Source organism: Vigna radiata, chromosome 6 (genome assembly GCF_000741045.1).
Source record: "Vigna radiata var. radiata cultivar VC1973A chromosome 6, Vradiata_ver6, whole genome shotgun sequence".
Lineage (NCBI taxonomy): Eukaryota > Viridiplantae > Streptophyta > Magnoliopsida > Fabales > Fabaceae > Vigna > Vigna radiata.
In genome coordinates, this window is record NC_028356.1 from 28,361,226 (window position 1) to 28,375,065 (window position 13,840).

General features: G+C 36.0%; 1 protein-coding gene across 1 annotated transcript; it reads left to right on the forward strand.

Annotated features, from left to right (window-relative positions):
• The first annotated feature begins 5,398 nt into the window (after nucleotides 1–5,398).
• LOC106764917 (cyclic nucleotide-gated ion channel 1) lies at nucleotides 5,399–12,357 on the forward strand. The gene is made up of 8 exons (XM_014649357.2): nucleotides 5,399–5,678; nucleotides 6,107–6,225; nucleotides 6,536–7,103; nucleotides 7,213–7,425; nucleotides 9,107–9,402; nucleotides 9,957–10,068; nucleotides 10,895–11,131; nucleotides 11,541–12,357. The coding sequence occupies exons 2-8, from the start codon at nucleotides 6,194–6,196 to the stop codon at nucleotides 12,240–12,242; spliced, it is 2,160 nt and encodes a 719-aa protein (XP_014504843.1). The 5' UTR covers nucleotides 5,399–5,678; nucleotides 6,107–6,193; the 3' UTR covers nucleotides 12,243–12,357.
• The last annotated feature ends 1,483 nt before the right edge of the window (nucleotides 12,358–13,840 follow it).

Consider the following 13,840-nt stretch of genomic DNA (forward strand, 5'->3'; position numbering starts at 1 on the left):
GGTGATCCGAAGGGGTGAACGGGTGAAGTTAGATAATTAACTTCATTATTTGCAAGTCATTCAAGTCAGATAAATGATTTCCGATTAGGTGATCCGAAGGGGTGAACGGGTGAAGTTAGATAATTAACTTCATTATTTGCAAGTCAGATAAATGACTTTCGATCGGGTGATCCGAAGGGGCGAACGGGTGAAGTTAGATAATTTCATTATTTGCAAGTAATGAAGTTCGATGTCTGATCGGGGGATCTGAAGGGGAAAACGGGTGAAGTTCGGTAATTAACTTCATTGTTCGTAATTCAGTAGATCGGTCCCCAATCGGGCTAAAAGAAAAGAAAGATTTAGGAAAATCAGCTAAGTTACTTTCATTCATACTTAACAACAAAACATAGAAGGCAACATGGTACTCCACACAAAATGAAATCGTATGCAATTGTTCAAGTGTTTAACTACGGGCAGTTACGGTTCATACAAAACGCATGCACACGGCCAAGATAACAGAGTCTTTTACAACAGTACTTAAAATATTTGCTTAAATGGACTTAGTGTTGTCAGGCGCAACAAATGACTGGTCGGGCGGCGTCTGTTCGTCAGCTGGTGAAGCCGAACCGCAAAGATCGACAAGAGCCCCATTCACTAGTACCTTCATTATGTCGAAATCTGGATGATCAAGTGGAGTGTTGAAAAAGTGATGGCATTGCCCTATCCCTTGTTGAAACCCTAATTCTCGTTCTTGACAAACTTGGTCTTCCAAAGACGCTTTCTCTGCCAACAAGAGGTCTCGCTCGGCAGTAACAGCATCCTTATCCTTCAGCAGCTCAGCATTGTCAGCCTTAACCTTTTTTATTGTAGTTTCCAGTGTATCAATGGACGAACGCAAGGATGATACTTCCTTCTGAGAATTTTCCAAAGCAGTCTTAGCTTTGGCTCGAGCATCCTCTGCAGATTTGGTCAGTTCTTCCACACGAGCGGTCAACGCATCATTATCTTTCTTCAAGTCAGCAACTTTCTGATTTGCGGTTTCCAATTCAACCACTAGCAAAGGCTTAGTGGTCCCCGCAGCATAATTCATGCACACGCCGGCGCGCATCAAAAGTTCATAACCCATGTTGTATGCTTCACTGGGGGTCATGTTTTTAAAGGGGACTCGTTCCTCAGGGCTTAGATTGAACTGAACCCTATCGGCAACATGTACTTTAGGATCTAGTGGGCCGGTCAGCAAGGGACCCTTCACCTTTTGTCTTTTCGGGGGTGAGGGAGTTTTTTCACTTGCTTTCCTCTTCTGCTTGGTCTTTCTTGGGGGTGGTTGAACCACTTTCACATCTTCCAAAGCTTCAAGATCGGTAACAGGAGGAGCACCCCCAGCCGATCCACCGACAGGGGAAGCCGCTGATGTTCCTTCTCCAGCCTTCACCAATTTTTTCTTTCGGGCCATCAGGCGTGCAAAAGCTTCATGTTGCTCCATTCCGCTAAACAATTCTGCAATACAGAAGGCAATTTAGACAAGTTAATAAGAACTGTTCGGTCATAGGAATAAAGTAGATTCTTACCGAATACTCTACTCCTTAACGTGTCGTCATCCGTCCCGATCAGTTCAATTAGTTTACGGGACGAGGTCTTCCTTGGTAACAAGTCAACTTGGCTTACTACATCCAGTTCAGCTTCGGTCATATCTGTTTTCGGCCAAGAATCCACTCTGTTGGGGTTTTCGGTCCAGTACAACGGGAATTTCGGTTGGCCATTATCAAAAAAGTATTTTGACCGACCGGTATCTCGGATGGCTATTTTGCAGAAGTTCGATTTAAATTCCTTATATGAGGAATTGAAGGGAGAAAATAATTGCTTATCCTTCGCAGGAATTAAAGATATCCAAGATCGGTTGGGGTTGGGTAAGGCACGAAAGAAATGAAGGAAAGATTTTGGCGTTGGTGTCAGTACCAAGCCATCACACAGCACGGTGAAAGCTTGCATGACGGCCCACCCGTTCGGGTGAAGCTGAACGGGACTAATGTTCAGCTCTCTCAACACTCCCATTTGAAACTCTGAGAAGGGTAACCTAACGCCTAAATCGCGAAATAAGGTAATATATGCATAGAAGAAGTCGTTCGGAAAACCCTCTCGACCATGGCAGGCTCGCTCATTGGTTCGGCAAACTACAAATGTGTAATCATCTATGTCCCTAAGAGTATCTAAGATATTTACTTTCTCTAGTAAATGCCTGAGGGAAGCAGTAGAAATAAAGTATGGAGAATAGTTTTTAACTTCATGGGGAGCCCAGTCATATCCTTGTACTACGGGTGGGGGAAGGACGGAAGTCCACATACGTGAATTGTCATAATTAAAATTTACACTATTCCCGGACGAGCTAGATGAAGTATCTGAAGTAAACCCAGATGATGAAGTGGAGCTTCCCCCATCATCATCATATCCCCGCCCCTCCCTCCTAGACCTATGCGATGATTGAGAAGACAAAGACATGTACCTGGAAGGACGATCTAGCCGATAGAGAGTTGGTTCGGGAAGCGCAAGCAGAGCAACGCAGAAGTGCACAAATGAGCAGGGACCACCTCGCTATTTATAGCCGCAGAAAGCGGTTTCGAGCTCCAATCACAGCCGTTCACAGCAGTTGGATCTGACGGTGCTAAGCTCACAACGGTTCGAATTTCCATACAGAAAACTGACGAATCAATCTACACTGTTGATCTCATGCTCATCGTAGGGCTTTGAGGGTTCGTATTTTCAAATTCAAACTGATTAGCGGGAAACCACATTTGATAAACCCCTTCGCGTTTTGTAAACGCTGGGGGCTTGGGGGGCCTATGTATGATAGGGTAACCGCGCGTATTGGAGTGATCGGTCACACCGACAGTAGGATCGGTCATACTGGCAATGTGATCGGGTTCCCTAAGTGCGAAAGAGGAGGGCGTTGGCAGTAAACGAGATAGAGCAGCTGCGAAGATCGGTCGCACTGATAGGGTGGTCGGGACAGCCGACTATATGATCGGGGCATGAGAAAGGAATATATCATAACAGAAGAAGTGATGCAACGCTGAAATGAAGAGACGTGAACACAAATTAGGCCGAAAGTCCCGCCGAAGTATCAGGGCAGGTGATCAGCAGTCGCGTTGTGGGGCGAATTCCATGGGATCATGGGCCGCTATGCAGGCAGTTATAGCCCATGTCTTACGTATCATATCCAAACTTATCATCTATAAATAGGAGAGTAAGCAGTCAGGTAAAGGGTTGGATTTTCTTTCTTATTACTTGAATAATATAGCTGTAACCTGACTGACTTGATCGTCGGAGTGCTAACGTGCAGGTTGCGGCCGTTCGGGTAAATTGAGACAGGAATCCTTAAACATTCGAGTGGAGAAGTTCAGTGCATCATTGTAATCCAGAGACGAACGGTGTCTTGGTCCCCATCCAAAACAAATGATATTAAAAAATTGTTAAAAAAATTTGTCCAAATATCGTTGTCGTGTTATGGATATGTTTAACAAGGGCAATATTTATCTCACGAGGACGGTCTCTGCAGGCAACAACACCAAATGTTCCTTGTGGAGTTTCATTGCGAAACTTGCGACGGCGTTTTCACAATCGCGTGTAGGGACGACGTGGACTGGTGGGATTTTGGGGTTTTCGTCTACGAGTCACTATAGGAGACGACACCGTTTAAGGGGTGCAACAAGGAGAGCACACCACGTAACATAGTGTTGTGTAAGGACGTTAGAGTGTTGATTGAGAAACTGTTGGTGAAGGAGGTTAGGGTGCCACTAATGTTAAACGACACCTGTTTTGTTTTTTTTTTACGGCATTCAGTGGCCCTGAGAAGTAGTAAACCCGCTAGATTTTAGTATCAACGTGGAGAGGCTTCAACGGAGATTGCGACATAGGCAAGTTGAAGTTAGCTTCTTTGACATTGAGAATGATAGTGGTGTCAGGAAGCCTTTCACAAGTACCACAATGTTCCTGTTAAATCTAAAATACATTTAGACTATAAACATGAGGACGAGAAAAATGACTATATTTGATACGATTAAATTTTTCATATTTATTTGATATTATTTTTATTTATTTTTTATTTTTTTATTTTTTGAAAAAATGTAAAATATTATATTTTTATGACTATTTTATTTTTGTATTGTGTCAAATGAATATAAAAATATGTCATGATATTATTATTCTTCTAATTATTAGTAAAGTAAAGAATAATTGTGTCTCTCTTTCTGAATCAACCTTACCATCACAATACGATTAAATGATAAAATGGTCACACTTTTATATTCATTTAACACAAAGTATAAGGATAAAATAATAATAAAAGTGTAAATTTTTGTATTTTTTCGAAAAAGAAAAAAATATACTATTTATAGCGAATTTTATTCACAAATATCTATAGATAGGGATGACAATGGTCGACCTGCATAACCTATAGTCTGTGCAAACTTGCGACAGGGCGGGCTAATCCATTGACACAAACCATTCAAAACTTTAATTTTTTTTTCTTCTAAAACGCATTTCACTCACTCATTTTCCATTATGCAATTTTTATTCTTCTTTTGTGTTCTTCTTTCTCTCTCGTAAAGCACAACACAAAGTGTCTTATTCTTTAACTCTTCTCGTCTCACAACGACACATCGATATAGTAATTTCAACCACTTTATTCATGATTATTAAATTTGATAAGAATATAATATAGAAAGTTTTAACCACCCCTATTGTGTTAAAAGAGTTAAATTAGACATAAAAACTGTGGAAACTATTCAACTATAATAAAGAAGTGAATTTTTTTTCCAGTAAAATATAAAATTTGCTATTAACTAAAAAAAATACAATCCAATATTATGCGAAACAAGTTAATCTCACTCATATATATATATATATATATATATATATATATATATATATATATATATATATATATATATATATTACCAACCAAACTTAAATGAATCGAAGTGACCGCATTACTATCACTACTCATAAACATGAGTATTTAAGCTATGACTAGAATTTCTAAACTCAAATATTATCAACTTCTAACATTCCTCTAATCGAGATCTACAAATTCAGGACCATATATTTATTAAAATTTTACTTTTTCCAATCTATTTTGGAAACAAATCCGGTTATTTAATTCCTCCACATCCAATACGACGGATAATAATATTTAGATAATATTTTTTTACAATATTTAAACATCATTTACGTGTGTCATGATTGATTCAGTAAAAAAAAAAAATGTTAAAGAGGTTCGATAAATTCCATAGAGGCACGACCCCTGTTGTCAACGGACTTGACCCAACCCCGACCAGAACAGAATAAACGCACGACAGACAAACCAGACAAAAGTAACGTATTTAACAATTTAAACTTTAAACTTCAGTGGGACCGACCACTCACATGAATTGTCGTGTTTCATCATCTCCGTTCACACACCAAACAAAATCTCCAGTAGTCTCTGTAAAAACCCAAACTTTACTCACATATTAACTCTTGAATGCAGAAAAAACTAACCACTCGCTGTAGTAACTGTCACTTCCTCGCTCCTTTCCTCGAACCTTCGTCTCTTCTATCTGCGTCCCCTTTTTCATTCACTCTTCACTTGCAATCTGCTTTCATAGCCCTACGTACGCGCTTCATTTTTCATCGCAAACAAGTTCAAACTTTTCAGTTTTCAGGTTCGTGTTTTCTCCTCTTTCTTTGTTTCCCAGTTGGAGTTCTCGCTCTGTTACTGCTCCGCATACTTGAACGCCCCTTGTTATTTTTCTCCACTGTCTATTACTTCTTTTTCTACTTCACCACTGTTTGGTCGAAATCTGGGAGTTTAATCAACGTCACCATATTAGTCATTTTCAACGAAAACTTCCGTTAAAAAAACAAACATTGGGTGATTGTTTTTAATGGAATCTTTCTCTTTTGGGCTATAGCGCCTATAATCACTCTTGGGAACTATATTTTTGGGTATCACAAATTTCATTTGTTTTAACGTTACAAGTTTACATTGATTTCATCGGTTTGTGTTTTTTGATGTTGTTATGGTGGGGTTTGTGCTTTACTTGAGAAATGAAGTAAGTATCTGATTGTCAATGTTTCTTATTCATTTCAGGATAAGGGATTGTGGTTCATGAAGGAGGTATTGAATGAGATTTACAGGGCTGGTTCTGTGGCATTGTTTTTGAAGTAGGCTATAATTATGAGTACTGCACAGCAAGAGAAGTTTGTTAGGTTAGTTTGATGATGCGTGCCTTATTTACTCAGTGATTTTATGCTGCTGTCTATGGAAATTTTAGAAGCATTCTACTTTCAATCCGTAGAATGTTTATTTATTTATTTTTTTTGAATTTTGCGGTTGAGGGTAAGGGTCACAATTCAGTTACTACTTCTCCAAATAAAATTGACTCGAAATTTCCAAATTAACCACCTAATGTTACAGAGGTTTATTTTCCTTAATCAGTACTTATATGTAAGACATCTTTTAGCAGGAACCGAGGTTATATTGTCATTTATTCATTTTTAATATTTATGTGATGTTCAGGTTTCGGGATTCCGGTTTGGAGAAGAGTTCTGAGGGCAATTATTCTGAGACTCAAATTTCACAGTCAGGAATATTTAGAACTACATTAAGTTCAGTTTCGGAGAAGTTTCAAAATGGATTGGAATCTGGTTCTGATAGGATGAAAAGATTCAGAACATCATTCAAATCTTTTTCCTTTAGCAGTGTTCTTTCTAAAAGCTCTAGTTCTAGAAAGGAAATACTTGATCCACAGGGTCCATTCCTTCAAAGGTGGAACAAGATTTTTGTATTATTATGTGTTATCGCAGTATCACTGGATCCTTTGTTCTTTTATGTCCCGGTCATTGATGATGAGAAAAAATGTCTTTCACTGGACATTAAGATGGAGATTACAGCAACTGTCTTAAGATCTTTCTCTGATGCTTTTTATATAGTCCACATGATTTTCCAATTTCGAACTGGATTCATTGCTCCCTCTTCTCGTGTATTTGGAAGAGGTGTTTTGGTTGAAGATTCTTGGGCAATAGCAAGGAGGTATCTATCATCATATTTCTTAGTTGACATTCTTGCTGTTCTTCCCCTCCCACAGGTACAGATACTTTCATCTTCCCTATGTCCCACTAATATCTCATTGTAGATTCAATTTTTTGGGTTCATTGGTGATCTTATTGATTCAAGGCTTGTTATAATATTGGTAGGTGGTGATTCTAGTTATCATTCCAAAAATGAGTGGTTTTAAATCACTTAATACCAAGAACTTGCTGAAATTTGTTGTCTTCTTCCAATATGTGCCTCGTTTATTGCGGATCATTCCATTATATAGAGAAGTTACAAGGGCCTCTGGCATTCTCACTGAAACCGCTTGGGCTGGAGCTGTATTTAATCTCTTTCTTTACATGCTTGCAAGTCACGTAAGTTTAAGCTATATACTTTCATTTGCATATATCGAAAATGAATTTTGATAATATTGTTTTCATATAGGTATTGGTTTGTGTTAATTACTTGCTATTTCTGGGTTTACTAGTTCTTTTGTTTTGTTTTCTTTTTTGTTTTTTGTTTTTTTTTTCTGTTTTTGTTCTAGCATTTATTGATAACTTCTTAGGAGAGCTGACAAAACAGACTCACTACTGTTTGGTCACTTAGTGAGTCAACCTAACTCAGTTCATTTATTAGCGAGTAAAAAACATGTTCATTTATTAGCGAGTAAAAAAAACATTCGAACTTGGTTCGACCCACCACGGGTTAGTGGATAAATGGGTTGATAACTACAATTTTTTTTAAATAAAAAATTATAAATTTTCTATAATTCAAATCTAAAATTAATTTTGAAAATAGAGAACTTAAATAAATTTTTCAAAAGCAAAAAAGAAATAATGTTTTTATAAAATTAAAATTAAATTTTAATAAAATAAAATTAGGTAGGGGGGTTGGTGGGCCAATCCGAACTACTACGGGTTCAATCCGCATAAGCCGGGTTTAAATGAGCTAGGTTGAAATCTGACTCGCATAAAAAAATACAATTTTTTTAAACTTAACTTAGTTGTGACTCATTTTGACAACTTTACTTTTCATATTTGGTGGTGGGAGTGATGTTCTGTCCATAACAATTTATTTTTATCTTATTAACTAAAAATTTGTGTTCTATTTGTGGAGGCTATGTTTACATGCATAGGGGGGGGGATTGGGATCCACACTTTCCACTTCTGCATGCTATGCTAGTTGCATAACAGACGTGTAGATTATCAGATGCAGGTATTTAAGAGTAGAATTGGCTAGTTATGATAGGAACGGTCAAAATTAAAATTTCATACTCTGTTAATTAAAAATTTGTGGATTTTTTGTGGAGGCTGTGTGCATGCATAAGTGGGTTGGGATCTTCATTTGCACTTCTGCATGCTATGCTAGTTGCATAACGGACATATAGATTATTAGAGGCAGGTATTTGAAGATTGAATTGGCTAGTTTATGATAGGGACGGTCAAAATGAAAATTGCATAATAGAATAATTTCTAAAGAGTCCTAGCTTTGGGAATGGCTATCTCCATTTAATACCTCTCTCTACAGACTATTCTTCCTACTCTCCTAAGCCAACTCTTACATTTATTCCACACCTTTCTAGCAGAGTCCTCTCTTACCTGCTTCCACATGTCTAGGTTATATATATATATATATATATATATATATATATATATATATACACACACACATAGCCGAAGTCAGATCTGCAACAATTTACTAGTTGTGTTTGAGCACACAAAATGAATTTCTATTGCATCTTTCTCTTTATGTCAAATTAGATAATTTTTGTGATCAGCAGGTTGTTAATGATCTCTTATTCAGCATTTATGTACTGTAAAAGATGTTGATGAGCCTGTGTTGGACACACTTTAGACGTTTGTGTCAAGTGTGAGATAATACTTCAAATTTTTGTTAAAAAGTTTTCATGTTGGTGCCTGTGTATGTTCACACTTCTCAAGTATCCATGTATATTGTAGTTCCCATGTACTTTTTTGTTTCAATTCCTAGTATTACATGTTTAATATTACAAAATGTAATATTAATGGAAGTTTGAAGCTTTGATTGATGTTACAGGTTGCTGGTGCCTTTTGGTACTTGTTTTCTATAGAACGAGAAACCACATGTTGGCAAGAAGCCTGTCGAAGTAATACAACAGTGTGTAACAAGGCAGATATGTATTGCAATGATTATTGGGGTGGGTTGAGCAAAATTTCGACATTCCTGAATACTTCTTGCCCAATTCACAATGAAGATAAAAATCTCTTTGATTTTGGAATGTTCCTTGATGCTCTTCAATCTGGTGTTGTGGAGTCAAGAGATTTTCCACAAAAATTCTTTTACTGCTTTTGGTGGGGCTTAAAAAATTTGAGGTGCGCTTCTTTGATTTTTATATTTACTATACGGTATGAATTTAGGATTGAAGGTAGATCATATTATGTTGCAATAAGTTTACCATTTTGTGTCTTCTTTTGGGTTAGATGTGAAATAACAAGAGTATCTTTTGTATTGTTGTTCTACATGGATTTTATAAGTGTGCATGCGCTCAAAGCAAAGAAATGTTTATGATAGTTCCTTCTTATGCTGGAGGACTTGTGTTTACAACATCTCTTCCTTCCAAAGTGCATGCATCTTCAGGTTCAAGTGTTTTTGTCTGAAAGAAGTGGTTGAACATATAATATTTGTAGATATATAAAGAATGGATCATCAGTTAAATTAATGTACTTGTTAGATAAACTGATGTGCTGAAGGCTGGAAATTGATTTGCACTTCAGTTCTTAATCTGTTTAATGCCTCAATAAAAATGCTACTACCTGGGTTGGGGATTCTCAGCCAGCATGAATGTATGTCTTTTAAATGCTAAACTTGGGCATATTATTACTAAAGTTATTATCTAACACTATGTAACTTGTTTTTTTAATTGCAGTTCTCTTGGTCAGAACCTGGCAACGAGTACCTATGTTTGGGAAATATGTTTTGCAGTTTTCATTTCTGTATCTGGTTTGGTGTTATTTTCATTCCTCATTGGAAATATGCAGGTTCGTACCAAATATTCTGCCTGTTCCCTTTTTTAGGGTAGTTAAAGGTTTTTCTGGAGAAACTAAGAAATGCAATAATTTTTTTTTTTAGTAAAATATTTATTATATTTTCTATTTTACCCTTTTCCTTTCTGTATCATACTAAAGTATATATTTCAACTAGTTAAAATTAGGTGAAGGGGGAGAGTATAAATGGTTAATGACAGTTAAATAGAAACAAAAAAATTTCATCTAATCATGCAATGGAGCTGACGGTACTATTTGTTAATTTTGGATTTTGTAGTACATTTATTGCAAGCCCTACATATACTCTTGAGATCTGTCTCATCTTTTCTTGTCTTTTCTTTTCCTTCTTTGAATACTGTTCTTCTGTAAGGTCAGTAAATCTTTTTATCTTGCTAGTTGAATTAAGGCATCCTAATTTAATTATGAGATTTCCTAGGAACAACTGCCAAACTAGTTTTTCTTATCCATCTTCTAATTGTACTCAAACGCTGGTTTCCTTGGCTTTTCCATCACAATTCTACAATTCTTATTGTGGTGATATTCATAAGTTTAGCAATTCTTGTACTTTATGGTTTAAAATAAATTAGTTATGAACAATGGTATAACAAGCAATGAAAGTTAGTTATGAGTTTAGTAGAGGTAAATTAATTTGATAAGAAGAGAGTATAACTTGCAAGAGGAATAAGTAAGGAGGGGAATAGAGAAAGAGTTGGTATAAGTTTTGATTTACCATGTGAAACTCAATCTATTATTTAGAAGCCTGAGTCATTCTGTTATATTTTCTCAAGTTTTTTGACCAATTAAACTTGTTTTGAAACAGACATATTTGCAGTCAACAACCACAAGATTGGAGGAGATGAGAGTAAAGAGGAGAGATGCAGAACAGTGGATGGCTCACCGATTACTTCCCGACGGCCTGCGAGTGCGAATCAGACGATATGAACAGTACAAATGGCAAGAAACCAGAGGCGTAGATGAAGACAATTTGGTTCGCAATCTTCCCAAGGATTTAAGAAGAGACATTAAGCGACATCTTTGTTTGGCTTTGCTGATGAGAGTAAGTGCCTCTGTCCTATCACTTTGTCATGTTAGTATACTTCAATGAATAAGTTTCAAAAAAAACTCAGCTTTTAGACCTATCACCTTCAATGTATAAGTTTTAGCACCTTGCAATATATCCAACAGTTAGTTTGGTTTCAAAATTAGTTTCTGGCAATGTTAAAAGTTCCACGTCGACTAAAGATAAAACTAATTTATAATATATAAGTGAAGTATAAATCTCATCTTACAAATCGGTTTTCTAGGATTGAGTTAGGCTTAAAGTCCACTTCTGCAAACCTTACCTTACAAGTTTTGTGTGCTTTTAGTGAGATTGCTAATAGAGAACAATAAAAGCCATAGTTGATTTTCAGTTCAATAGTAGAAATAACCAACCCAACATTTTGTATTGTGTGAACCCACCAAAGGTGCCAATGTTTGAGAAAATGGATGAACAACTTCTGGATGCAATGTGTGACCGTCTGAAGCCGGTGCTGTTCACCGAAGAAAGCTACATTGTGAGGGAAGGAGACCCAGTTGATGAGATGCTGTTCGTAATGCGTGGTAAGTTATTGACCATAACAACCAACGGTGGAAGAACTGGTTTCTTCAATTCTGAGTATCTCAAAGCTGGTGACTTTTGTGGAGAGGAGCTTCTGACATGGGCCTTGGATCCTCATTCCTCATCCAGCCTTCCCACTTCAACAAGAACTGTTCAAACTCTTTCAGAAGTGGAAGCCTTTGCCCTCAAAGCTGATGACTTGAAGTTTGTGGCATCACAGTTTCGGCGACTTCACAGCAAGCAGCTGCGCCACACTTTCCGGTTCTACTCGCAACAATGGCGCACCTGGGCGGCGTGCTTCATTCAAGCTGCGTGGCGGCGCTATAGTAAGAGGAAGCTTGAAGAATCCCTGGTTGAAGAAGAGGAGAATAGACTGCAAAATGTGTTGGCTAAATCAGGTGGAAGCTCACCAAGCCTTGGTGCTACAATATATGCTTCAAGGTTTGCTGCTAATGCACTTACATTGCTTCGCCGTAATGGTGCAAAGAAGGGTAGGCTGCCTGAGAGATTACCCCCTATGCTCCTTCAGAAGCCTGCAGAACCTGATTTTACTGCGGATGACGAATAGAGACTGTGATTTACAAGCACAAATCATGAACATGGATTCATATTTTGGTAGAATTGTATATGTAATATTTTTCTAGAACAAGGCAAGTTGTATATAATAATATCCTTTTATTCAATGCTTTTTAATATAATGTCTTTGGTTTACTCTATAAAGAATTTCGTTATTGAGTCATCAAAGCCATAAAAATGGAGAATATCTACATACCAAGTTAATTCATAATGGGAACATCTCCATTGAGGTAATTGTTTCTTGCACCTCCGAATTACTAACTGCACCCCCACAATGCCATGAAAAGATTTAAACACCCTTCATCACACCATCATTGCTGTGGCCACTGCTGCAGCTGCCACATCATTACTACAGGGAAAGAAAAGAGGGAGAATGCTGCAGAGGAATAAAAGATAATGCAGAAAAAAAAAAACTTGTCTTGAATTTTCTTTTCTAGAATATATTTTATTAAATTAAATTTAATTCAAATTAAAACTTTAATTTATGTTTTATTAGATTAAGTTTAATTTATATTTAATTTAATGATATTACATTTCATAGTTTTTTGTAATTTTAATTTAAAAATTTATAAAACATATTTTTTAAATATTTTCGGTATCCTATGAATTTTAAAAAATCTATCTTTATTTCTTAAATAAATATTTGATAAATAACGAAATAGGTAACAAATTAATTTCTTTTTTTTATTGAGTAACACTTTTTCTATGCTATCCGATCCATTTTGTGTATGGATTGAATAACACGATCAGTATGTTACCCATTGTAATCCTTGATTATCTTATTTATACAATACTTTAATAAGATGCACTTTGACAATTATTAATTTGGTTATAAAAATTACTTGTAGTTATTTTAACTGAACTTTCACGCAATAAAATTATAGCTATTAAAACTTTATTATAGTATGGATACAATATGTAATACAAACTGTTACCAAAACTAATGTGTTAATAATAGTATACATAATATTGTTTCAACTTTTAAAAAATACATAATTTCATAAAATTTATTTTTTGCCATAAATTTAACCAGAATCGTAAATATTTAAAAACAGTACAATACATAAGCACATTAAAATGAAAACAACGTTCAATTTTCATTAAAATGTAACTACGTGAAAATTTAAAATAAAAACTATATATATATATATATATATATATATATATATATATATATATTATATTTGACTTCTTGGAAAAGTTAAAATTTCTTGTTATTACTTGTTTTTTTTTATCATATACATTTTTATTTTCTAAGAATAATATTTTTTAGGGCTGCTATAGTATTTTTGACTTCTGAACATCATAGTCTATGACGCTTGTCTTTCGTTGTCTTGGTCTCCATAGTCTTATATTTAAACTAATTTTATTAAAACCTAATTAAACTGATTAATAATACAGTTTAAAAATACTGAACTTATTTTATATTCGCTACAGTTAATTAGTTTTTATTTGCTTTCTCAATCACAGGCTTCATTTGCTTTCTGCCTTACGTCCCGTTCATCCCCTCACTCGCTGCTGCGGTTGAAGATTGCCGTTGTTGAAGGCTGCCGCCGTTGAAGGTTCGCTGCCGTCGTCGAAGGTTCGCTT